Source organism: Amblyomma mixtum, chromosome 5, assembly GCF_055824585.1.
Source record: "Amblyomma mixtum isolate Tamu chromosome 5, ASM5582458v1, whole genome shotgun sequence".
Taxonomy (NCBI): Eukaryota; Metazoa; Arthropoda; class Arachnida; order Ixodida; family Ixodidae; genus Amblyomma; species Amblyomma mixtum.
In genome coordinates this window covers 8,975,973-9,002,090 of record NC_143016.1, presented here as the reverse complement: position 1 = coordinate 9,002,090, position 26,118 = coordinate 8,975,973, and the positions used below count along the sequence as shown (strand labels likewise).

Here is a 26,118-nt window from a genome sequence, read left to right as displayed (position 1 = left end):
AACTAATTGGATTGGCCTGGATCCTTTATACGTAGCTTGCGCATGAGCCAAGTCAAGCCATGCCAGTGCACTCCTCGCCCTCCATGGAGGATTGGAAAGAAGCGTCAGTGTCTTCGCGTTGTGTTTCCTGTGTATGAATCGTGTTTGGATACGATGAAAACTCACGGAATGAGTGTCTTGTAAAGAGGATAATCTCATTCTCGGCGTTGTCCTGCCACTGTTGGAAGGAAGGACGAGCGAGTGTGCGTATTGAAATCGGGACGTTTGCATCGCGCGGCGAAAGCAAACGTCGATGTTGAGTTGTTAAGGGGCGCTGTGTAGTGTCGCATTGCTTTGGCTTCATTCATTTGGCTCAGAGCCACTAACTGCGACCTCTTTACGCCATCAGTCGGGGCAGTGAACTTCGGCGGGAGGATACATCTGAGCCATGGCTGGGTTACCTGTAAGTTAGCAGTAGTCATCAGACTCCAGCGCAGGCTCTTAATTAAGCTTTTACGCAGAGACCCGCGGATCACCGAAGGAAATGGGACCGCGACGAGTACGAGAAGCTCGCCGAGGAGCGGCTGCGCCTCGAGGAAGAGGACGACGAGCCAGCGGCACCTGTCAAACGGGACACACTCAAGCCCCGAGATTATAAGGTGATCCATGCGCAGACATTCTTGCACCCTTGAGGCTTTATCACTTACATCACAACTTCCGACAAAAGTGCTTCACTTTGACATATCTGTGGTGTGTTTGAAGTAATGCTTTTAGTCACTGGGGCCCACGGTTAGCTTCACCCAATCGAAAATATACACCTCATATAGCTTGCACATGACCTCTCGCTGCTTGAACTAGATGCCGAAACCAACTTTCCACTCAACATCAGTTTAGTACAAGTAAGTTTGACTGTGTTAACTGTCTCCGCAAGATTCTTGCTTGATGCACTCTGTGGGGATATTCGAAACTACAGATAAATGCATTTCTTCGAGGTTACCAACCTTGACTGAGTATTGTAGGGTGCGTAGAGAGCAAGCATTTTAAAGTGTGGACCAGGTATGATGTGAACAAGGCAGTGGATATAACCAAATGGACGCCTCGAGCACTGGTGGTATGACCATCTTGTAGAAGGAAAGTGAGTAGCTAGCGGACCCTCAAGAACAACATGTTCTGTGGTAATTAAAAAAAATATATATACGCGGGCGTTCATATAAAAGCAAAACAAAAAACTTAACTGGTCTCTTTTTCATGCTTTTATCTTGCCTGATTCATAGTTATGGTGATCACCCATTGGAAAAGGTTTAGGCCTTTCAGCATCATCATTGTGATGAGCATCTGGCACATAAAGCATTGACGGCAATTAAATCAAGCGAATATAAATGCACTACACACTCAAAGTCACATGAACACTATAAACTAAGTAATGCCATGCAACACCAATACAGCCGGTAGATACCCGAAGATGGGAGTGAAAGAAGAAAGAGGTGCTGTAGTGGAGGTCTCCAGAATAATTTCGACCACCTGGGGATCATTAACCTGCACTGACATCCACAGCACACGGGCGCCTTTTGCGTTCCGCCTCCATCGAAACGCGGCCGCCGCGGTCAGTTTCAAACCCGAGTACTCTGGCTCAGTAGACGAGCACCTTAACCACTGAGCCACCGCGGCGGGTAGTGTTGAGTTACTATTGCACATTTGTGGCACCAGAATATTTTTACATGCTTGACCAGGTGCCATAGTGGATTAAAATTAGCCATTAGTTATGCCTTAAAGTTGTGAAACTTGGAGGCTTTTTTTTTTGCTAAAAAAAAAAGAAAGCTTTCGAATTGGGAGTGGGGACTTGGCACTGTGCTTTGTATTTGATCTGGGAGCGTTGTTGGTCAGAATTTTTTCTTAATGTTGTTGAAAGGTGAAGTGTGTTATGCGGGCTGGAGGCTCTTTGAGACTAGACATCGTTAAGCCAATTTCTGTAATGATATGTAATCTTTCTTGAGATAATGGCTCTGTTGAAATGATATTGAAATTGAGTGAGACAGCTACTAATTTGGCAGTCTGATACTGTTTAATCATTAAAAAGTGTTAAAGATGCAAACAGAGAGGAGAAGTATCCAACAAAGTGGTTGTTTAAGCACACTATTTTGAAAGCAAGGTCATGAAGGTGCACACATTTAAGGGGGGGCCACGCTCATATGTGGCATCGTTCCGTGGCAACGCCCCATGCGTGGCACCGTTCTGTGATCATGGGACCACTCGCTGCACATACCTTGTGCTTCCTTTTTCAGCTTCATATGGGCTGCGGTCTAGGGAAGGGGTAAGGGAGGGTGCGTGACCACATGCAACATGCACCCCATCTATCTCTTGGTACAATCTTTACCATCATTGGTTAGGACGCGTGGTCGTGAAATGCCCCAAACGCTTCTAAACGCCTTTCAGATGCCGCTTGTAGTCGGGAGGTGAGTGCCCAAAGACAGCTCCAACATACCTAGCATGCACTGGGACACTGCTCACAGATGCGCTGCCCGAAAAGCTCCGCAGATCTGTGCTTGCATATTTGTTAGACAGAATGGGACAGCATTTACACTGACCGGTGTAATGTGGGAGACCCTAAGATGCGAATATCGGCTGTCTTTTAATTCTGCTACTGCCAAATGCCAGTGTTCCAGAAGTGGAGCATTTGTATGAACCTCACTGCCAGTGAAAGACACGGAGTCTTTAGTTTGTTATTTTTCTTTGACGAAATCATCAACTATTTGTCATTAATTACGTTTGTTCTGTTTTGTTGATTTCAAAATTGTTTTTTTCTGCAAGCATAAACGCTTGGCTGTGACAAGGCCCAAAATACGTCCATTTGCCTGTAATAATTCAAATTTTAAAAATAAGTTGATAATAAACATCATAGTTGCGGTGCTTTCCACAATCATTAGAGAGTATACGAAAACAAAAATTTTGAACAAAAGGCAGTGGAGCACAGCAGTGGGACATCCCGCCAGTAACGAAGGTTTGGTTTTGGTTTTATGGGGTTTAACGTCCCAAAGCGACTCAGGCTATGAGAGACGCCGTAGTGGAGGGCTCCGGAAATTTTGACCACCTGGGGTTCTTTAACGTGCACTGACATCGCACAGTACACGGGCCTCTAAATTTCTCCTAGTAACGAAGGAGGAAGTAAAGAAAGCCTTAGTAGCAATGCAAAAGGGGAAAGCAGCAGGTGAGGATCAGATAACAGGATATAAATATAAAGCTTTTAGCGTTTTTCGCTCTCCGGACAATAATTTGCACTCGAAGGAGTTATTAGCAGGCTTGTTCATAATGAGAAGGGATACATCATAAGAGCCCTGCTTCTTGCAGTCATAATTACACTGGCTAAGTGGGGCACTATTTTAAGGACCAGTTTGGAGAACAAAGTAGCCCATTTCAGGCACCCCAACATTGAATTTGCCCCTGCGGTGCCAAAAATTTCTATTCCAGATGTTGCCCATGTGCCCGTTTTGTAATTTACGACTATTGTTTGTATGGAGAGTTAATAGAAGCTTTATTTTGTTGAGGAAAACAAGCAACTGAATTGATTGGGCCATCCTTCGGTGACTTTGATGGCACCTTCGATATCTGTTCTTGGTGCTCATTTTTCTTGCAGATGATACCTTTTTTGGACAATACCCTTTCTTTATATTTTTCCTAGCTTTTCATTATATGAGTCTTACTTGTGTGTGCGTTCGCAATCTTTATTTTAAAAAATCTGTTGCATTTAATAAACTCTTGTTATAAGTCAGTGCCTGTGTTATTAGCTTTTTTTGTGTTTATATATTTAATGCTGTTTAGTGCACAGACTTCAAAACTCTCTTCGTAAGAAGGAACAAAATCTGAACGAAAAAACGTAGTGTTGAAACAGGACACAGAAAGATGAGGACAGGACGGGGCTACCGTCCTGTAGCCCCGTCCTGTCCTCATCTTTGTGTGTCCTGTTTCAACGCTATGTTTGTTCGTTCAGATTATGTATGACCAACTGGCCCCACAGTGTACTCTGTTAAGAAGGAATAACTTTTAATATTCATATCAACCTTTCTCTTTACCTTGAACTCTCTGAGGTGTTTTAGTTTTTTTGTCTTGAAACACTTGAAGCCCTCGTTTCCATTGTGAAAGAGTGGCCTAATGAGATTATATGTTTCCGTCTTGCTTGTAAAGCTTCTCCCGCCGGGAAGTCTGGTGTGGAATCTGTTGTCTTTTCTGTGTCTTTTTTTTTTGTTTTGGCTGTTCTGTTTCACAGCACCAAACATTGAAGAAGTAACGAATTCTAATTTTGTCTTTCTTGTCAGATTCTGTCATGCTCGATGTGTTTGCAAAATGACCAATCATGCTTTTGTGGTTTCAGTGCTGGTTACACGAATAGTTGCTTACACGATTCTCAAAGAAGCCTTGTGCAGTTCTGATGATGTCTGCAATGATGATGCAGGTGGACCTTGACTCGAAGCTTGGCAAGACATGCGTGATCACAAAAACAACACCAGCCTCTCAGGCTGGTGGCTACTACTGCAATGTCTGTGACTGCGTAGTTAAGGACTCCATAAACTTCCTTGATCACATCAATGGCAAAAAACGTGAGTGAATATCGTTGCTGGCTCTACATATGGTCTCTACAATGAGTGATCTTTATTTTTAAAGAGGGTGCTTTCTGCCCCTTGGCAATGATGTAAACACACCTTGCAATGCACAGACTGCATCCAAGAACAACAGTTCTTTCTCTCAGTCTCCCTTTTATCCAGCTATCATAGCTTCTGTAGTTTTCCAGTATGTTCGCCTCATTTTGGTTTGACTTGTGGTATCTGGGAGATCCAGCCGCAATGACAGTGCACTGAAAATAGTGACGTGGCGATGGTCAACATTGTTCTTGTGTTCCCTTACTAATAAGCTGTTGTGCAATCTCATTGCTAGTAGATGCATGAAAATGTCTGACCATCTGTTTGATCCTTACATGAAGGTTTAGTCATATCATATTTTCTTTCCCAGTAAAAAGCGTATAATACAGACCTAGAAAGGAATTGCAACACATTTTTTTTATCAATTCTAAAATAATACAGGTTCATTCGGGAGATTATAATTTATAGTTTCAAAACTATTCCTACAGTGTTAATTCATACCCACAACTCCTTCACTAGCTTATGGATTTTACAAGGAAAAGTATCTGATATGTGGCAAAGCCAGTTGCACTCCATGATTCTTTGCGAATTTTCTGCCATAAATATATTCACTGCTTTAAATGTCATGCTTTTAAGTTCTCTTTTAGCAGAGCTAAACTGGTGCAGAAGCATGCACATACCACCTCACAGCATTTTGATGAATGTTGAACTGGCCCAGCTGGAAGGCCATTGATTGCCCATTCTGTGCTGGCTGCTTCTTGTTTGTGCAGTCTTGAAGCCCATTCATAGCTGTGGGTGGGGTCCTGCAAGAACTCTCGTGTGGCATTGTGTCACTTTGCTCGGCATTTGTAAAACAGTCGCTTTTCTGTCATCACAATATTGTTAGTGCTCCATCCCATCATTGCCATCAATCTGTACAGAGGTAGCATTTTGCCATTCACCATTTCTTTTATTTTCCTCCTCTTTCCTCACTTTCTATATTCCATGTGTCTAGGCCCCTTCGTTTTCGGGTTTAAGTCTTTGTGGAAATTGGGGGGGGGGGTGAGTGAGTGAGTGAAAATAGGGCGCTGTTTTTCGGTTCAGGTGCAAATCAGTTTAATTTGAACAATTTCCATAATTAGTTGTTTTTTTTAAATACTTTCCAAGGTAAGCTAACTCATTACTGGTGCTCATTTTTATGCGGGACATACAATGCTCTACTGTTTGCTTGTTATTTTCATAAACAATCTAGGAATGGTGATTTACAAAAAAACTTTTTATTAATTAGGATATTTCTTTTTTCTTGCTTGTTACTGCCAAAATATATAGCACTGGAGAAGCCATTAAATATGTATAACAGTGTTGGAGTAGGATGTTGTTAGCTTAGATAGAGCTTCATGTAGTGTTGGCTGTAAGACTTCAGTAAACATCTTTGTTCTTGCCTGAAGTTTCTAAAACATACTTTTTGAATTGTACTTCACATAACTTGCTTATATCATACTTATATCAAATGGACTGCACAATCTAAGTGTCAGTCATTTGCAGTGAATAAACAACGTAATCAAAAACCAAAGTTATATCCTTTGTGAATTTGTGCCGTGCTACTTATACATGAAAGTATAGCTGTTGCTGCCATCAGTATTGGCCTTATTTTGGCACGTGTGAACTTGAGGCAGATGCAACCTTCATGGTGCTTTCATGGGGAGGTTACACCTTCCGCTGGTAGCCTGTGTGGATTTGGCATGATTTTGAATTTCAGGTCCCTTCTTGAGTGACTAGGAGCTTATCATGCAGGTCGTAGGAATATTACAACAGTCCCTGTAAGTGCAGTTGTGCTTTTACAGACCAACGGAATTTGGGCATGTCTATGCGTGTGGAGCGGTCTACCCTGGATCAGGTCAAGCAGAGGTTCGAGCTCAACAAGAAGAAGCTTGAGGAAAAGAAGAAGGACTATGACTTTGAGCAACGGATGCAGGAGCTCCGCGAAGAGGTATGAAAGGCCTGTTAATTTGACTTAAGACTGTGGACATCACTCGTATACTAGCTGGTGGCATGCTGCAGCAAGTATAAGAACTCAAAAAAATTAAGCCATGAACAACTGGTCATGTTGCATTTTGCTACAGCTTTCTACCTCATCCACTTTAGTTTCCTTATATTTAGCTTTTGTTCAGCGATTAAAATTGGCTTGGAGAATAAGTGGCTTTCAGGCTAAAGTAGTACCTGTAAGTCCTAAAACCTTTCTGTTTTTTACCTCCAAGAACCTTTAGCAACAATATTCTGCTGCAGCAGGATACCAGCCGTGTCCAGTGTGCCAGAAAGCTAACCTGATTGCTTTTTGTTTTGCCAAGCCTGGCTTAAAAGCTAGTTTTTGTTTGTCAACAGCAACAAAATAAGCCTTTATATTTATTCGATTCTTGCTCTGATGATCACGTAATTATAGTAGGCAAGAAAAACACAAGTATACAGTGTTAAGTTGCCATTATTTGCCACTCTTGCCTGGTTCTTACTCACTTCTTAGGCACCCCACTACCAGATCGTGACAAATCAGCTTGGAGGATTGCAGGGATGATTCTTCTTGCAGGGTCACTCTGTGAAAATCATATGATGTCCTGTCCAGAAGCCCCTTATTTACATTAGCAGGACATACTGTGAAGCAAAACTATCTGTGGTATTGAGGGTGCTCTAAAGGTGATAAAGTCAAAGTTTAGCTGCAGCAGCTCTCAGTACTGTCATTTTGTCTTAGGCAGTCTTTGTGCAGCCATTTTGCACAGAAATTTGCTCTTTAGTCGGAGGTGTGAAATATGTCTTCTACCACTGCTACTCGTGAATCACAAATGAGACCCGACGGAAACTTGAGAAGAAAAAAAAAACACGATGTCCATTCATTTCAAATGCATGAATGCACATTTGCATGCAGTACGTCACTGGCAAAAAAAAAAAAAAAAAATCTACCCAGCACGATTGTTTACTGATGTTATTTGGTCTACTTGAATCATGTGCATGCATACCACGTACTTGTGTCATCCTGCAACAACTGGATCTGAACTGGAAGCGAAACTCCCGACTAGGCTGCTGCCTGAACATGTGCGTAACATATAGGGGCCGCCAGGCTACTGTTAAGCCCATTTCAGCATGTTGCATCTGAAACATCAGAGGGGATGCGGCAAATAAAATGGGGAATTTGTTCGGAATTTTCTATTAATTTATTTTTGTAACCCGAGTAATTTGTCGTTACTGAAATTCATACCAAAATAAGCAGTTTAAAGTCAGAAAATGACGAGTTTTGATTTGTGGTCATATAAAATTGTGAGCAAATCGTATCTCTGATGATCCTGGCACATCAAGAATTCCACTTGTTCAACTGTGCCAGAGCACCACTATCTTAGTATTACCGTAAAGAAGAAAAATCAGAAAATCTGAGCTTTTATTGATTGCAGTGCCACATTTATCAGGCCAAAAGCAAAAGCATACAGGGCAATGAACGAGGGAGTGAACATTGATTTTCTCAGCTTTTACCTGTGCGGCTGCGATTGCTCATCTCTTCGGGATTTTGTAACAAATGAAATAGAATTATTGTTTTTTTGTGCGTGAATCCCGAGATGTTGAGGAATGTTGTAAAAGTCCCAATCTTTCTGTGTACACGTGCAACAGTTTTTAAAGTTACTTTTATAGGAAAGATTTTCTTAAATAAGCATATGTTGGAAGTTTTATTTCTCCCAGTGCTGGGCATCTAAAAAAAAGAACCAGTAGCTTTACGAAACAGGGCGTTATGGATATGCCGACAAAAAAGCTTAATTACTTAGTGCCCTGGGGATGACTACATGACGGTGTTAGTTGTACAGCTGGCCAGATCTTTAGCTGGCATGCGTGAAGGCCACGCCCATGGACTGAAGGGCTTTTAAAAGTTTGCTGTGAAAAAAAAAAAAAAACAAGATTACAGAATGAGTGTTATGACACAGTGGTCATCAGGGCATACTGTTGGACTAGTTGGTGCCAAGATAACATGGTGCAGACTGTATGTAAGGAGGAGGGTGACAGAAAAAAAGGACACTTGCATCAGAGTCGCTTTGCACAGTTCACAAAAAATAGATATCACAGTTATGGAGCTCCAAGAAGCATAGTGTTCATGTGTTTCAAGCAAGCATAAACTTGGCATTTTAATATTACTGGATTTCACAGTGCTTCTTAAAAATTTTGTCATTTGAATTGCAACTCTGTACTTATATAAAAGGGAATTAAATTTTTAGGTGCAGCGAACCATATAAATCAAATTGTTGCAATTGTTGCATTCTGTGAATTAAACGTAGGAATGATTTGCCAGAGAGCCTGTGTTTCACAGGTGTGCCAGGGCCCCAAAGGTGCATACAAAAGTTTGATGTTATTCGTATCTGTACTGTTAGGATTAGCTAGCCAAGAATGCTTGCACTTGAAACAAACTGAATTTACAAAAGCCAATTGGTGTGAATGATTTGTAAAATTTCGCAGGCTATTCTGTAACATTGGACTGTTCTGACCACTCATGGTGGTTACCACACTGTGACCATGTTCCGCTCTGTCCTGGTGTCTGTTGTGCTGCCAACATTCTGCCTTCTGAGCGAGTAACATTGCTGATTTCTTGTGCTCGACTGCAGGAAGAGAAGCTGCGAGAATATCGCCGAGAAAAGCGCAAGGAGCGAAAGCGAAAGCATCAGGAGCCCACAGAGGATGTGGATGCTGATATGGCTGCCACCATGGGCTTCTCGGGATTCGGTTCATCAAAAAAATGACCATGCACACACACACACACACACACCATACAAAATAAAGACGAGTTTTACTGCCAACATATCTGCATCCACTTATTTGTATGGCGGTGAACAATGAGCATCCCACCAGTACAAATTACAAGATGGTGATGGTACTTCGCTTGCAATTGAAAGCAATGGTGCCACTGACATACATGATTAGAGTTGCTGGTCCTGAACACCTAACTTTACACAGGCCCGAAAAATAACTGCGCTGTTTGGATGGCGAAAGATGCCACAATGGTCCAAGGTATTCAGCCGCAGGTTTTTTTTCCCCTTGATTCCAGCATGATATGCAGAGGGAGCGACAGCGCATGGAAGGCTTCTCGGAGAGACCCCGACGTTACGTCCAAAACAAGATGCTCACGGCCATGGCAACGCAACAGCCCGCAACCCACGGGCTTTTACGTTCGCCTGTGAAAAGTGTATGCACCAAAATCGCCGTTAGGCTATCGCATCATATTCAAACTCTATGCTGATCAAGCAGCAGCAAGCGTACTCACCTATGCGGGCACACTTCCAAAAAACGCCAAGCAACCTGCGGACGCAAACGAAACGAAAATGGTAAACTGGAGGGTATCGGCCTGTTTAAGTAAGTTCACACAAGAAAACGCACTTCTCGCTGAGATATGGGCATACCCTTCTTTATTCTTGTCCAGGATGCTCGGGTAGATGGAACGGATATATGCGCAAGTGCATATTAGCAGCAGCACAACTGTCAGCAGGCTTTGGAAGTTGAATAGAGCCGACTGTAAAGAGGTGTGGTGGGTTGATGAGCCATACAACAAAGACCCAGACCCCCGTACAGCAAACAAACTTACCATTGCATGCCAGTGATCCGCAACGAAAACAAGAGAACAAACAATAACACAGGCTAGACAGAACCTCACTAATGGTGAATTCCAATGGCAGATCGGGATCAAGTTTTTCTGCTCGGTTTGGATCAGTCGTATTCCAATGGTAAAATGGGAGCGCGAGTTGTATGTTCCAATGGCAGATCGGGATCAGGCGTAAATCCCGGATCGCTCCGTGGAGCAGCGATTCTTGATCTGCCGAAATCGGCGGATTTGACCGGAACCTCGCGTGACGTTTTCTTTTCCGCCGCGTCTACTTCCTGTCGCGACCGGCAGCAGCCGCTTCGTTCCTGTCGTCGCTACGTGGTGAGCCGGGCGAGCCGGGACAGACGGGCACTTTCCAGTCAACAGTGGACGGCAATGATCTTGCTTCGAGCCGTGCGGCACTAATTTTGCTTCATGGAAGTGACAGTTCCGACTCGGGCACTGAAAGCTCAGAGCCCAGCAGTGAAGATTCGTCTGAACCGGACAGCGAGTGTGAAACTGCCGGCCTGTATATGCCTGCCGCCGGCGTCAGAAAAATGCGCTAATATTCTTTGTTCGCGTTCATAACAAGCCCTGGAGTAGAGGAATGTAAAAAATGAATCATTTTTGAGGATCGTTGGCCAATACCGAGTTGCTGGTAGAAGTGATAACTGCGTTACAAGCAAATTTCTTCCTGATGCCCAGTGCGGCTGGCCTGCTGTCTGCTAGCTCCGCTGTTGGAGGCGTCGCAGAAATCGATCATGTCTTTATTTTATTATGAGACGAAGAACACAGTAAAACGGTGACGCGAGTAGCACCTTTACTACAGCGCTGGCCAATTCCGAAGCGCCCTCAGCTGCGGCATCGATGAAAAACAGTTAGGCTTAGGGACGACTACGGCAGCCAGGGAGAAACGTTGGCCGGGGGGCAGCGCAGTTCGTCGCTCGGCGTGTCCGCGGGCAGCGTCGTTGCCGAAAGCTCGACTGTCTCGCTGATTGGTTCAGCGGCTTGCGTCTCGCAGTCGCAAGGCTGGAAAATCGAGCAGCGAGCAACTTGCCTGCGCGTCGTCCGCCACTTTTTTCGTGAACGGTAGGGACAGGCTCACCGGCTCTCCGAAGACCGCGGCCGCATACTCGCGTGTTCACGGAGAGTGGACCATCCTGTACATACGCTTTGGTTTTGGTTTTACATTACGGCCTTCGTACTACCTCCTTTTTGTTTCGCCGAGACGGCGTCTGTCAACGCGGAGATCGCGCCTCGCGCAACTCCTGTCGCACTCGAACACGAAGCTAGCAGGGCCCGGCGTCCGCTCCGGCGGCGCGCCTAGTTTCCGCGGTCGCCGCTGCGGCGCTGGCGTCGCGCTCCCGAGGGATCACTGGCATTCCAATCGCAAACTGGGAGGTGGCAAATCTACGCGCTCCGACGCGCTCCGTACGCGATCCGACGGAGCGGTCTCGATCTGCCATTGGAATTCAGCATAACTGGCGCAACTCGTCGACCACATCACACGGGAAGTGTCTCCTGCGACCCGGTCGCAATAACGCAAGCGTTATTTTCACCCGTGACGTCGCATCCGGTTTGAAAAATGACGCCACGTCCGGCCATTTTTTTTGTTGTTTTTGTCATGTTTGAGCCGAGCTACAGCCGAGCCGAGCATTGCTTGCAGTAGGAGAATGGCCGGACGGTGGGAGCTACGCGCGCTCGTGTTGCCCGTGAGCAATTTCTCTGTTCTTCCTGTCTTTTGGTATGTATGTACTGTATGTATTGAGTGATTGCCCGTTATATGGCATTCGGCATTTCATTTTGAACTTCCTTGCGCCCGAATATTTTGTGTTTGCAGATCACCCAGGACTAGCACTGAGCCCGCTTGCCCGGCAGTGGACACAAAGGCCCTAAAGGTGAGACTCGTCTGTTTTATCCTGAGTTCTGCTCAAAAGCTCAGTGCAGTTCGACAGAAGAGAATATGCGCTGAGTATGTTTTTGTACCTTTTGTCAGCCCGGCCAAACGTAACTTTTGGTCATGTAGAACAGGCATGGTTAGCGTGCGCCCGAAAAAAAAGGCGGGAAACTTTTGACAACAGTCCAGTTGAACTAACCGTTTATGCGGTGAGTTTTGTGCGCGGTCCGATTTTTTGTGCCCCCGCTAATAGGAAAGTGTATAGATTACTGATTTAATAGTTCATTTTACAGTTGTGTTGCTGTTTATCCATACGAGCCGCTTTCCGAAACGGGCACTAATTGCGGCGAGATATGCGATTACGCTTTGGTGTCTGCAGCGCGTAAACATGTTCTTTTAAATTTATTTCCATTTCAGAAAACGGCACTTGAAAAACCGAAATGCAGTTTACTTGTAGGCACGGACCTTCCCGATTCCTGCATCGAGTCCGGCGTTCTCTTGCTGGCGCAGAGGCTGAACAAAATGGGACGATAGAATGCGGAAGCAGCAAAGGCTTTAAGGCGCCACTAGGTGAGCTCTCCACCTCCTGTGAATTTTAAAACTAGTGCTGTGCCACCTGCACTGAGCTTCAGTATTACACGGGGAAGGTGCTTGGACCCACGTAGCTAACTAGCATGGAGCGCATGAGGCTACTGGAAAAGCAAGCTTTCTTTTATTAAGAGCTTATTACAGGTGATACTGCAAAGAGGCCTTAAGAAGGGAAACATTGTGGACAAAGTGCTTGATGTCCTTTGATATTTTGGAAGCTTGTGAGTTGCATAAAGCTCACAAGGCACAGTTGCAGTGTGTGACAGGTCATTGTGGTAATGATGATTATGTGGCCGGGTGAGTGGCAGTTTTTCGCCCTGGCTGTCAAGTAGAAAGAAAAAACAAAAAGAAAATGTGGGAACATTAACTCTTAATGTGGCTTTCACCTGCAGACCCCAGGTGAACAAAGCCTGCCCGTATAGTGAACAAAGCAACTCGGCTGTTACGGATCTAGCAAATTATAATTTTGAAAGTGGGCCTCCTGCTGTGAAACCGGGAACGTTTGTGCCCCTAGAGACAAGCAGAGGCGAGAAGCCATAGGCAAATGTAGGTAGGACAGGTAGCTGAACGAGGGAGTAGTTTCCATACTTGAAGAACACATGGAAAGACAAGGACGAGGCGTTGTTTGTGTTGTTCCTTCTGTGTTTGTCTCTTTTTTTTCCCCCACAAGTTAAAAGTCGATAGTTGTTGTAGTTTCACTTTTTGAGGCAGCCAAAAGATAAAGCACAGGGATGACTCACACAATTAGTGTTTTCGTTTTCTTCCAACTGTTTTGTGTACCTGCACCTCTTGACCTCAAATGCGGCAATCTTACGTGGCGCTATGCTGATAAAGGATTTGTTCGGCACACCTATGGGTGTGTGGCGTTCAGGTTCAAGCACCAACATAGGGCTTCCAGTGCAGCAGGAATTATGAGAGGAAAAAAAGCCTCAAAGATGGGGATGGGCAGTTTAGCTCTTCAGTTTGCTTTGTGTGAAAAATTCTGTGGCAGGAGGTTACATGTCAGCCCACCCCTTATGTAATGCTGCCTTTGGGCCGTTGAGGTACAGATAAACTGATAAATAAACAACAAAAAGTAGTTTCTGTTCAGACAGTATAATTTGCAGCTTTGGTGGAGGATTTTCTGTGGCCCCTTCAGGGAGTGTTTACCCAGAAATTGTAGTTATTCCTTAATGCCTCTTGGTCCGAAGAACCAAACAGTAATCAATTGCCCTCATGCCTCTTGATGAGGGAATCTGAGAGGTTGAAATGATAATTTACCATAGCTGTAAACAGTAATGGCTGGCTGTATCGCCGGAGAGAACCGAGGTCATCTACTCGACTGAGTGGTAAGAATTTCAGGTTGGATAAAGCACAGATGGCTTAACATCATATCGCCAGATCTTGCACTGTTGGCGTGTGTGATTGTTGTGGTGTGTGTGGCTGGTGAGCTGTCAACTTGGGTGTGACAAAAGTTGTAAGCTCAGCCAGACATGCCTGTGCTGTTTGAGCTCTGGGCAAGAGCTTTGAGCGAGGCCACTGCATTGTGTCCCTGTTGTACATTTGGCTTTTGTGGTGCTCCAACTTCCTTCTTCCCCCACCTTTGCTCGGAATGTCGCCATGGGAGTGAGAGAAAGTGGTGTGATGTAATTAGAGCAGTGGCATGGCCATAAGATCCATCCGCACAGTACCACTTATAGGTTGTTTGCTGGTTTGGCACCGCGGTCAGGATTGAGGTGAGTTGTGAGTGGGCCACTGTGGAAAATGACATTAGAGCAGCAGCAAACATGGCACCAATGGTGGAGAGCAAACTTTGATCTCTGTGTTGCCATTGTTGTCAAAGTTATCTGTGAGGCCATCAAGGGCAGCACCTGTTCTGAATGCATCGCATAGCAGTAGATCAGAACTTCACTTTTACACTTCGGTCATGGGCCTCACTGCAGGAGGTGTATCAGTCAGTTCAGATTTCACATTGAAACGCATCAAATTCAGCAACCTTACTAGTCATAAGTACAGTGAAACCTCATTAAGGTGTACCTCGTAGCACTGCAGAAAAACTATGTGCAAAGCGGCAATATGCCCAAACTGAAAGCGGCCTGAATATATCCACTTACCTGATAAAAAATGATTCCTGATCAATTTTTTAAAATGTGCACACAAAACCTTTTAACTGCATAGCTACCGTTCAGCCTCGAATGTGGCTTGAGCAGGGTATGTAATCCGAAGGCAAAATAACCGCTGGTCCTTAAGGGTCCTTAAAGAAGGCAAGCATAGCAGGGGGCGGCAGAAAGGTACATGGGCGGATAAGATTAAGCAGTTTTCCGGGATACGGCCACAGCTGGCAAAGGACAGGGTTAATTGGAGAGACATGGGAGAGGCCTTTGCCCTGCAGTGGGCGTAGTCAGGCTGATGATGATGATGATGACACTGCCATCCTGCTGCAGAACATCTGCAAAGAGCCCTTCACAGGCAGCGTGGCTGTCAATACTGAGAGCTTCGCCCTGATGTGACACACTGCAGCTTATTTAATTTGGGAAGCACGCTATCCATGACAGCGTTGGTAATATGAGAACGCAATGAGAAGGGGCTGGACCACAGCTGCACAGTGGCGCAGATCAGCCGGCAACGCAGCAATGATAGGTGCGGCACATGGAGGAAAACTGAAATCTGCTGCAGAAAGCCCAAGTCATGTGACAGCGATTAGTAGTAGCTATAGCAGTGGCACATCTGCATGGCTAGGGTCGTGGCTGCTTGTACACCAGCACCTGCAAACAGGTTAGTGACGGGCCTCGGGTGTGGGGAGGACAGGCTGGCAGCCCCCTTTCCTTACAATGGGAGGGAAGAGTTCTCTCTTTCCAGATGCGTCAAGCAGCTGCAAGTAGGCTAGGCATGTCAGCAACATGTCTTATTATGTCAGTGTGGCGTATGCATTAAAGCACTCATGAACTTTCCTTTTAAATAATATGCATTTTAAAAAAACTGTGCAGCCAGTAGTTTTTTAAACTTTGGCATATCCGTACCTTTACCTTCTCTCAGTATTGGTCACTGGCTACAAAACTGGAAAACTGCTCCTATGGAATTTTGGCTTGCAACAAAGACTGCTCCAAAATGCTCATGGCCATTCCCTCCTTCCTCTGCACATGCTGTGTGGTGTGTAATATTCATTTTTCCCATGGGCATTGTCACATATGGCAAGCTGGGTGGTGTGTATCGTTTGCATAAGGACTTAAGGGCACTGAGAAATTCCCTAGGCAGCCGCTTGGCCACCCACTGATTTCAAGGTGATTGCACTCTGCTTTTCAATGAATGCTAAATCCTGACGTGATGGTGCCTGCAAATTTTTTTGCCACCTTCCCCCCCCCCCCCCCCCCCCCCCCCCCCCCCCCCCCCCCCCCCTTTTTTTTTTGTCTCCTTTTATTATTTTTTCTTGGATGTTGCAAGTGCTGTTTTATGCAAGAAGCTTGAATTAGGAGCTTCGAAAAATTTGATTGCTGGTCTGCACATGATTGTCTCCATGTCCAGGTTTTGCGCCATTTCCTAATCCCTGGCATTTATTGGCACTTTCACTTCATTAAAAGTTTTGTGTGTGTGTGTGTGCTGGCACAAATTTTGGAAAGCTCTTTTTCTAGCGCTTCCAAGTTCCTTCCATATTTTCGTTTTTCATGGGACTGGAGCTTCATGGCACATGTAATCCATCAACTATTCCTTGGTGTTTTCAGATACTTTGTCCCATTGCACTTGTGTAGTGTGGAGGAGCCACCGCTGCTCTTAAGATACTTTGTCTCCTTGGTTTTGTGCATAGCCTTCTCCGCAGTGCTCAGGTGCATTTGGGCAAAGTATCAAAAAATGATGACTAGCTTGGCTGGCATTTCCTCTTAGTCAATGAATGCACCATGCCGTCAGAATTTGACGAAATTATGGACATGTACACCGGGGAATCGTTTCAGAAAGTTATCCAGGATTTATATTGTGAAGAAATATAGTGTAACTTGCATAATTTTTGGGTTTGTTATACGGCAGATTACACAAACCAAGAACAGAATAGCAAGGTTCTACTATATTTCTCTGAAGGGCTGTGATGGCTTTACAGGGTGTGTAGCAACCTTGAACCATCAGGGGAATGTTCTTTACCTGTAAAAATGAGTGAATTGGGAGGAATACGATCAAGAAAGTGGCCAAGTTGGAAAAAAGGACTGACTGAAATTAACGCAGTGGTCTGCCGCAAGTTTCATCGGTACTGTGAGTGCCCAGCACACGGTCTGTTCACATTGGCGTGGCATATTTTTGCTTCTAACATGTATGAGGCATGGCAGCCTGTCTGTTTTGGGTGCCTTTTTCTTGCCATCCATGATGTGAGCATTGTATATACTGGTTCATTCTGTACAGGTTCCCGGACTCTAGAGTAAATTTGGGCTGGTGCATATGGATAGATATAGCTGCATTCAAAAGTATTTTCTGTGGAATAAGCCGTAGTCGTAGCAATGTGCAGAGTTCATGCACTTTCAGTGTACTCATGCAAGGAGCCACGCCACCCTAGCGTGGCATCAAAATCAATCTGAAAATCTTGCTCTCAGGCCTCGTCAATCTTGTGGGCCATTGCAGAAACAAATAGAGGCTAGTTTCTCTGCAGTTCGAGCTGTGATAAGGTCATAGGAAGCTGATATTTTTTATGGAAATCTCTTGGTGCTTGTCCCATGGCATTGCTGCTGTCGAAAGGGATGCCAGTGTGAGCACAGGGTGCCTTCATTGGAAAGGCAGGAAACGGCAGTACTTTTCACTGATGGAAAAACCAACCTTTGAAAGCCTGAAATAATCTCTGGCAGTACAATGAGAAGTTTATGAATCCCCTGAAAGCATGCGGAGTGTTTCGTTTAGATAATTTTCCAGCATTTTCTCAAAGTGGTGCTCTTTGTTTCTTCTGTAAAAGCACATATGGCCACCACTCTTATGAACCATTAAAAGAGAGCAGAAACTTGTGAGCATAATTTTAAGAAACTTCCAAATCTATGAGCCCAGATCACTGAGGCACTTTTCGTCTGGTGAGAACGAAAACAGCTGCCAAAATTGCTGCACAGATTCCAAATTGAAATCTGCCAGCATCTGTGGGCCCGTTATGGCTAGGGATTCCAGTGTGGTGAAACCCATACACAAAAGTTAAGCGGGCCATGTCCCGTCAAGAATGGTGCATCTGGGACAGCATTTCACGGTTGGATCTGTCTCTAGGTGTCACGAGGCAGCATGGAAGACGTAGTCTTGTTAAAGCTCTCAATCGCTTGTGGCTTGAGCTGCTGTTCATTGATTTTTCGTGGAATCTTTTGTTTCTCAGCAGTGTGCCACATCACGTCATACGCCTTTTCAGTGTGAACTGTGACAAGAGCATCTCCACTTGCCACCTTACAAATTCAAGCTGTCAGGTTTTTCCCTGCACACAGTTATGCTTTAGGCAAATTTTACCATTCTACATGATTTCCTCTCATTCACTGAGATGCTTAGTAAGCATTAGGATGTGATAAATTATGAGAAGTAAAATATTGGTGTAGAATATTCCGTTTCATTGCTGCATTTTGAGGAAACATGTTTTTATTGTAATTTTAACTATCTGTATTGATATCTGAACTACTCTAGAATATTCAGTTGCATTTGCTGTGAATTTTATTGCTATTATCTGCTTCAAAATGAAGAAATTTATGTTGCCACGCACTTGGTAGAGAACATCAAATGCTGGGAAGAATAAAGAAAAGGGTAGCCACCTATAATAAAGAGATGGACTTCGTAAAAGGAGCTTTCTCAAACAGGGGAAGCAAATCTCTTTTCAATGCAGCTTTTGCAGCTTCATTAATTTTTTTCTGTGAATTGATCATGTATACTGTCCATTATCATCGCCACTATGTTTCTCGCTTCGGCCATCGGGAATTCAAAATGAGTAGCTTGCTGGACACCCAGTTTTAATTTTCTTTGTTGAATGCTTCAGCTCGCCTAGATAGCATATCTAGATAGCAGGAATGCATTTAACAGCTACATTTTAGTTAGTCTTTTTGTCCGCAGATTTTTGTTATTCTGTGCACACCGCAAGGAAACTCGACTATGTAAACCATGCGGAAAGATATTTGTTTGAGTGGGATTAGATTCTTATTTTATGTGCAATGTGGATAGCAGCAATGCACTGCACTGCGTGCATTTCATCCAATGCAAGCAGATGCTGCTTTCAGTTGGCATCTAGATCACAAGGGCTTATCCAAGCTGCAACGGAACAGGAGCATTGCTGAGAACTAGGTCTAATTTCATACGTAGCAAAGCGCAAGGAAAGCAAATATTTATTTTAAAAATGCATTGTACAAAACAAATTTTATCTGCTTGTGAATGCGCAATATACTCGCAAGATCACCAAAAAGACTCCCAGAAATTGCACCCTTTTATCCTTTTGGAATGGGCAGAGTGTTCCAAAGCGGCCGCTGCGGTGGCTCAGTGGCTATGGTGCTCGGCTGCTGGCCCAAAAGACGCGGGTTCGATCCCGGCCGTGGCGGCTGAATTTCTTTGGAGGAGAAATTCGAGGCCCGTGTACTGTGCGATGTCAGTGCACGTTAAAGAACCCCAGGTGGTCGAAATTTCCGGAGCCCTCCACTAGGCGTCTCTCATATCCTTAGTCGCTTTGGGACGTTAAACCGCATAAACCAAACCAAACCAGAGTGTTCCAAAGCTAAATACAATGCTGAAATCACGTATTCGGACTGAGATTGTCCCAAGTGAGCTGCTTGGTTTCAGAACTCGACATTGCCCCTCACCCGCTTGGCTTTGCTAAGCATATTGTAGTACCGGCCGGCAATTCGAAAAGCCCTGCTATGCACAGCATGTGTACGAGAGCAGACGACGCAGCAGTCCCTTTGTCTACTTTTGGAGCCAGCGTGACCAGGGTTGATGCTCTTGGGAGTGATGTCATAACACACCCCGGCACTCAGAAAGCGAAACCGCTCAGTATAAGTAACACAGTAATAAATTATTTATAGTGCATATATGAATCGTGCAGCATGTGTCATATATATGTGCCCTGGGGCAATGCAATATTTGAAACAAAGACGCCAACCAAAAATTTGTTGTCCCCCATTTTAAGATTTTGGGTTTAGTATATGGAGCTTTTGACGTCCTGTGTGCCAGCGTCGGAAGCTGCAAAAGGAAATGCGGCAGTGTTGTGGGTTGACCAAGCTTAACTGCCAAGACTTGAAACCTGATAATTTCATTCTCTTAATTAGTACTGGTCTGACCCAGTGAAACCCTTTCGTTGTTTGTCTTGACTATTTTCATTCTCTCTTGAGCTCTGTGCACACTTCTTTTTGTGTGTGGTTCTTCCAGCACATCTTCAACTATGTTGCTTTTATCGTTTTTTTTTTTTAAGGTCTTTCAAATGTCCATGCACAAGGCCACTACAGGAGTGCGTAGGCTGCTGCGATAGTCTGTTGGGCGATGTTTAACAGTACCTTTTCCTGGGTTAGTTGGTGTGACATTGTGTTCACGAAAGTAAAAACAGCGCTAAATTTTACACAAACCACACAAAGACTGCAGCGCCTGTCTTGTCCGTCTCTCTGTGTGGTTTGTGTAGAATTTAGCACTGTTTTTACTTTCCTGAACACAATTGGGAGATGTTCTTATCTTTTTCTCTCTTGCATGCATTCCATTTTTTTGTGTGTGCATTTGTTTGTGGGTTTCTCCTGGTGGTTTATTAGTTGCATTTTACTTTTCTGAGCTTGCCCACTTTTGTTTTCTCTTTTCATGGCATCCAACCCTGCATATGGCTGACACTAGGGGAGGGACTGCAGCAACCGACCTTGCATGACGCAGCATTCTCTGGTCCAAGGCACCTATTCATCGTTCCAGGCTACTCGCTCAAGAACGTGCTCACAAGTCTGCACCTTGGCCTACAAGCAGTGACAATATACCCATTGCTGCCAGAACTGCTGTGCCAAATAAAGTATTCCTACCAACGTGCCTTGTCGGTGATTAATGAAGCATATGAATAGATTACTAACAACTTGGTTGGCCCTATAGAAAAATCATGTTACAAAACAGTCGGTTGAGACCATACCCAGCCTCCACATTGTTTCCTCTGCAGAACCACATATTGCCTTTGTTTATGCCCCTGCAGCAGAAAATGCTGCACAAAGTTAATGAGGAAAAGAAATTTCACTGACAAGCTGCTCTGAGACTACTGCTACAAGGGTACTGAAGCCCAGTGGAAATGTAAATCAGGTAATGAATGTTCGTGGGTGCTGCACGTGTACTTTCGATGCATAGGAGGGACCAGTTTCAACTTTTTTTTACAGGTAGGTAGCACCTTTTCTGATTGCACCATCCCTTGATGTGGGATGCTTCTGCCTATACCACTACCTCATTCAGCACTGACAGTGCTAGGAAAGCTCTTGCTGAATATTGTAGTCTGGGTGCTTTTAACTGAATGGTCTTTGTAGGTATTTCAAAAAGGCTAGGCAACCATCCTAGCACTACTGGGGTTCCAAACCACTGCAAACTAGGCAGATTCTGTAGCGCTTGGCTCTCGCTGGCAGTTAGTGAAATTGGTGTCTCCCTAAACTGCACTCTGAAAGAGCATAAAGCAAACTCTTCCACGGTAATTCATGCCATGCAACATGACATGGAAAACATCACGTGGCTAGTTCATCCATTGTTTTCAGGTTCAAGACATCTGCAAATTTCTATACGGTAGCTTCAGTCTGTTGCAAACTACATTTCTCTTGAAGGCAATTTTTGAGCAGGAATTGGGTTTCACACAGTTTTCATGGTGATGCTTTGGGTGCACAAACTGGGTAATGTTGGTCTTTACCTGTTAACAAAGGGCCCTAAAAGTTTAAAATGATATTTGGTAAATTCGATTTACAGTCTTCTCTTACCGTTTCTGACCTATCTTTCCTCAAACAGAACAGTGGCTGATTGAATTCGCATCACTTGTTAATGTCAGATTTAATTTTTTTCTTGCTCTAACCCTTCTTAGCTGCTAAGGGCCATTATTGCCCGAGAGGTATGTAGGGTGTGTACTGTACACACACGGAAATCGCTTCATTCAAATCTGCGGTATTTACGAAAAGGTACTTCGGTCCCGTCAAAATCTCGTATTTCAGTGCGACAAAACTGCCGGCAGTACACGCTTATTCAACGGCCGTCCAGTTTACCTGTCCTGGCCGATGATGAAGCATGGCAGTGCAGCGTGCTGCACGCGGCCATCGTGTTTTCGACAGCCCCCGGACCGATAGTCTATGAAAGGCCATTACATGCACTATGCGCGCGTTGCTTGGTGTGGGTTGTGGTCTTTGCGGCTGCTTCACTGCAGTTCTTTTTTTTTTTTCCTGCGCTCCTGTCACGACGTGGGACCAGTTTATTTTAGAACGTGCGAGGCCGATCGAGTGGCATCTATGAGGCGACGCTGATGAGCGGTCGCGTAAGAATGACAAGACCGGTGAATGAATTAAACTCTCTGGTCGGGCTTTCTTTATTCCGAACTCTATGTGGAGAACTATTTTCGGTCCCCTTACCCTTAATTTCAAATCGGCATGATTTCAACAAATTTTCAGACCCTGAACAGTTTATGCCCGACCATTGGCGCTTGGCGTTGCAACGATATATATCATTTTCATGGCGCGCGCACAATTTGGCTCTAAACGTGATGGTCCTTGCCTTCATCTTCAAAAGTCTTGGCGCAAATCTCAAAAGTTTACTCGCAACAAACATAAATATAAGACTGCTCAAAGAGAGCAGCACGCGGCTACAAAACCACCGTGCCGCACACACGTGTCCACTCTTGACTTCGAATAGAATTTGACCAAAAGTTTGAGCTAAGAAAGCGAGCACGAAACAACGAGAGTTCACCGTGTGCGTGTGTTTCAGGAAAGGTCGAGCACAATAGGTTTTGCCACTAAAATCACTGATCGTGGTGCTTGCGTGCGGTACAACGAAACGGTGATATCGATACGAGATGGAAGTACGCGCGATATGTTGTTCCGCAGCTGGCGCTTCTATAGTCCTCACAATGAAAAGTGGAAGGATTGATTTTTTTTTTCTGCAAAACAAACCTCGAGTAGAACCCCGCTGTTACGTTCGCGGTTGCTGAATTTTACCAGTGCTACGTTTTCATGAGCCAGTCCAGCTGCCGCAGATCGAAACCCATGTATACGTAATTGAAACTCGATCGCCTGTATCCGTTACATAATGCAATTGTTGCATCATTTCCGCATCGCATGCCGCGGAAGTCGCCTCGCGGTGATAGTTTACACCGTTCCGGCATTTGTTCAATGCGTGTGCAATGTCAGTGCCGGGTAGAAAAAGCGAAACTATACACTCTATCGGCGCTTGTCCGCCGCTGTGTTAGGCGACTTCTGGCGGGAAGCCCCCACGCCAAAGTGAGCGCGCTTACTGAATAGATGATTTTTGGTGCGGCTGTTGGCACAGTTACATCGCCGCTGTGATGCCAGCGCGAACGACCCTAACGCGCGAAAACGAAACTATGCCGCGGCAGACGGCACACAAGATGCAGTTGCGCGCGTTGGCTCCGACGGTTTTGTTTCTACCATCCGCTTTATTCTTGTCACCTGCACCTTAAGATACACAATTTCGAGATTTCAATAGGCGATGATCCTATGGGATTAATGTGTCCACCGCGATAACAGCGAAGAGGAGCGCGCGTACAGCACCTTCGCACGCTCCAGGCATGCTCCCTCTTAGCTGCTAAAACCCTTCCACAGACAGCTGCTCAGAAGCGGAATCGAAATTTGAGCTATATATATAGTTGGCATAGCATCATGGAAAAAATGGCACACTCATCACTTGTGTTGTTTGGTCTTCTTTGCTCATGCAGAACGATCCTGAGAACCACACAGCCTTGCTAATTCCAGAAAAGGATATGGCGCACAATTCATAATAATAAAAAAAACTGCAGGCAACAGTGCACAATTTTTTTTCACTCAAAACATTCATCTGCTATGTTTCCTGGCTGTTACTTTTTTTTTTTGCGGTCCTATGAAAAACTCTGCAGCAATGTGTTTTGTTGCATTTGATGCTCTGGTGCATTTAACAACTATATGTGGACACTTGAGTGCACTCTCAACTCTCACTTTAGGTCGTACACACATGTGTGTAGCCCAAAAAAATTTAACTTCATATTGTCTCTCCCAGATGCGCACAAATCACGTACATCACCACCTGGACAACATGACCACAGATGTCATGCATATTCAAGAATGCTGATTCCATGGCTGCAGTTGAGGTTTTCGGCCAGAAGCATGGGTAGCGGGGCGAGCTGGCACAGGTTGATCGCTTGAAGTAATCACTAGCGAAATGCGTCGTAGTATGTGCACCGACATTTGCAGCTGAACTGGTTTTTACTGAAATGTGAAATTTGTAGTAGTCACTGAAGAAGAAAATAAGTAAAGTGTGTATTGCAGAAACAAAAAAAAATAAAAAAAATTAATTCAGCTGGTGAATGTGAGAGATTTCAGTTGCAAAGTATATATGCCAATCCTAATTTATCTTCGAGAAAGTACTCTACAAGCTATAATTAGTCCAAAAGTGATGGCCTACAGAGTGTTTCACTGAATGTGGCAATTTTTTAAATAGATTAAATACAGCTACGATATTTATTTAACCCGCAGCCTTGTAAATTAATATATAATATTTAACTTTTTACAGTAATGCCTCTTATTATAGCTGACCATAATATCCGCATCAGTTTTTAGATTCCTCAAATTGTGATTTTCTCGGCTGCAGTGCACTGAGTTTGGGGTGCCCAAATGGGCGAAACTGCACGAGCCAGGAGCGCTCGCAGCCACGCCTACGAGTGCATACCCAGCTCTTTCCTCGAGCAGTTCCCACTGCGGTCACTAAAGTATATACACACTTCATTCCCTACTACTGTTTTTCAAGCTCAGCCAGTGTAAAAGCAGATCCCTTTAAGAGCTGTTAATTCCTTATAAAAGAACTAATCCCAGCTGGGACACACCTTGCACAGAAAGATTACAGCAGAAGCCTTAACACAGCTGTAATACCTGCAGGTTTTTGACTGGTATCAACTGAAAATGTAGACAGTTTAGTCTGGCAAATCCCAACTGACCCCTGCTGAGATCACACGCAACCCTGTGTGGTTTCCGTAGCTGGTGACCAGTCGAAATCTGCCATTCTTGTGAAGTTGACCTGCTATTGACTAGGACAAACATTTGGCTTTTAGTATGTCATTAACTAGAACAATTTGCAATGATATTTCAGGCACACTTCAGTTTTGATTACACAGTTTCACTTGGTTCCAGCTCGAACAGTGAAGCTGCTTTGCAAGAGAAGGTGTGGCATCATATATTAGCAAACAGCTATGATTCTTAATTTGAAACTGTGGCCAACAGATTTCTGGTTGAGACTGAGTGATATTAGTTCATATCAGCTGCAACTATGTCAAATTCTCAGTTTAGGATGTTTCCCTTGCACGTATGTAAATCCAGATGGCAATTGCCCAGTGAAAGCAAATTATATTCACCTGAACTATAGCTAATCTACTGCCTTCATGACTGTAGCAAAAAAAGGTTTAAAGCTCCTTCAAGTAAGTGCAATATTAGTACAAGACGCACTTAATTTTCATTGAAAGGTATGATGGCATTTTCATCAAGCAGAGAGATACAGTAGGGATTAGAACTTCAATGTGGGACATGGGTCATATGGTTACTTGGTCATCACAAAGCTGAACTTTTCTTATTAAATAGCAGTAGAAATAATTTGCTTATTGCTAAGATGTCAGGTTGAAAGCTCTTGACTTTAGTTGTTATCAAAGCTGCTGAGGCAAGAAAATTGTGTAAAGCACACATTTTACCCCATTGAAGGTGAAGCATGGAAGAACATACCATCAGATGAACCTGTGCTCACTGAAAAAATAATGCAGACAGTACAATAAGAGCCAGCAGCCCCTGTAAAAGAATTTAAAGGCCCAGATTGCAGTATAAATCATTCATAAATCAATATATGTTCAGAACAATCCTTGCAAAGTTTCAAATCAGGTTATTTACTGAGCAGAACAAATAAAATGTACTGCACTCATTCTGCCCACACATTTTTGAAAAGGCATGAATGAATGCCTGACAGTGTAACAGACGTCTTAGCTATTTTTCTTCCATTCACACAATATTAAATTAAAGATTACGAACAGCCTGACAATTGTAGATACATAAAGGCAAACTGTGCAATTACTCCTACCGGAAGCAAAAGAATCAAAACAAGCAAAAGCTACAAGAAACAATTATTACAGGTACAACAAATACAGATTAATTTTTTTTTTCTTTTTGAAATGTTAGTCATTCTGATCCTAGTGTATCAATAATGAGAGTGTGATATTGTAAGAAGTGTGCTATAAAGTAGAATTCCTTTTCATGACAGATTCTATTGTGCCGCGATTATACATTGTCAGCCTCACCTTATTTGTGTTCTTT

The 26,118-nt window shown here is 44.1% G+C and overlaps 2 protein-coding genes and 1 long non-coding RNA gene across 3 annotated transcripts; 2 read left to right on the top strand and 1 right to left on the bottom strand.

Annotated features, from left to right (window-relative positions):
• The first annotated feature begins 55 nt into the window (after window positions 1-55).
• Window positions 56-9,414, top strand: LOC149341281 (zinc finger matrin-type protein 2). Its single transcript, XM_089543298.1, has 6 exons — window positions 56-242; window positions 389-442; window positions 501-638; window positions 4,427-4,571; window positions 6,434-6,579; window positions 9,221-9,414. The coding sequence occupies exons 2-6, from the start codon at window positions 428-430 to the stop codon at window positions 9,353-9,355; spliced, it is 579 nt and encodes a 192-aa protein (XP_089399424.1). The 5' UTR covers window positions 56-242; window positions 389-427; the 3' UTR covers window positions 9,356-9,414.
• ksh (transmembrane protein 167A-like protein ksh) lies at window positions 9,384-11,557 on the bottom strand. The gene is made up of 4 exons (XM_089543299.1): window positions 10,195-11,557; window positions 10,013-10,122; window positions 9,877-9,911; window positions 9,384-9,787 (listed from the first exon to the last, which is right to left on the bottom strand). The coding sequence occupies exons 1-4, from the start codon at window positions 10,195-10,197 to the stop codon at window positions 9,717-9,719; spliced, it is 219 nt and encodes a 72-aa protein (XP_089399425.1). The 5' UTR covers window positions 10,198-11,557; the 3' UTR covers window positions 9,384-9,716.
• On the top strand, window positions 10,278-20,596 carry LOC149341279 (uncharacterized). The gene is made up of 4 exons (XR_016282897.1): window positions 10,278-11,935; window positions 12,032-12,089; window positions 12,506-12,658; window positions 20,453-20,596. It is a non-coding gene; the product is annotated as an uncharacterized LOC149341279 (long non-coding RNA).
• Window positions 20,597-26,118: the final 5,522 nt, after the last annotated feature.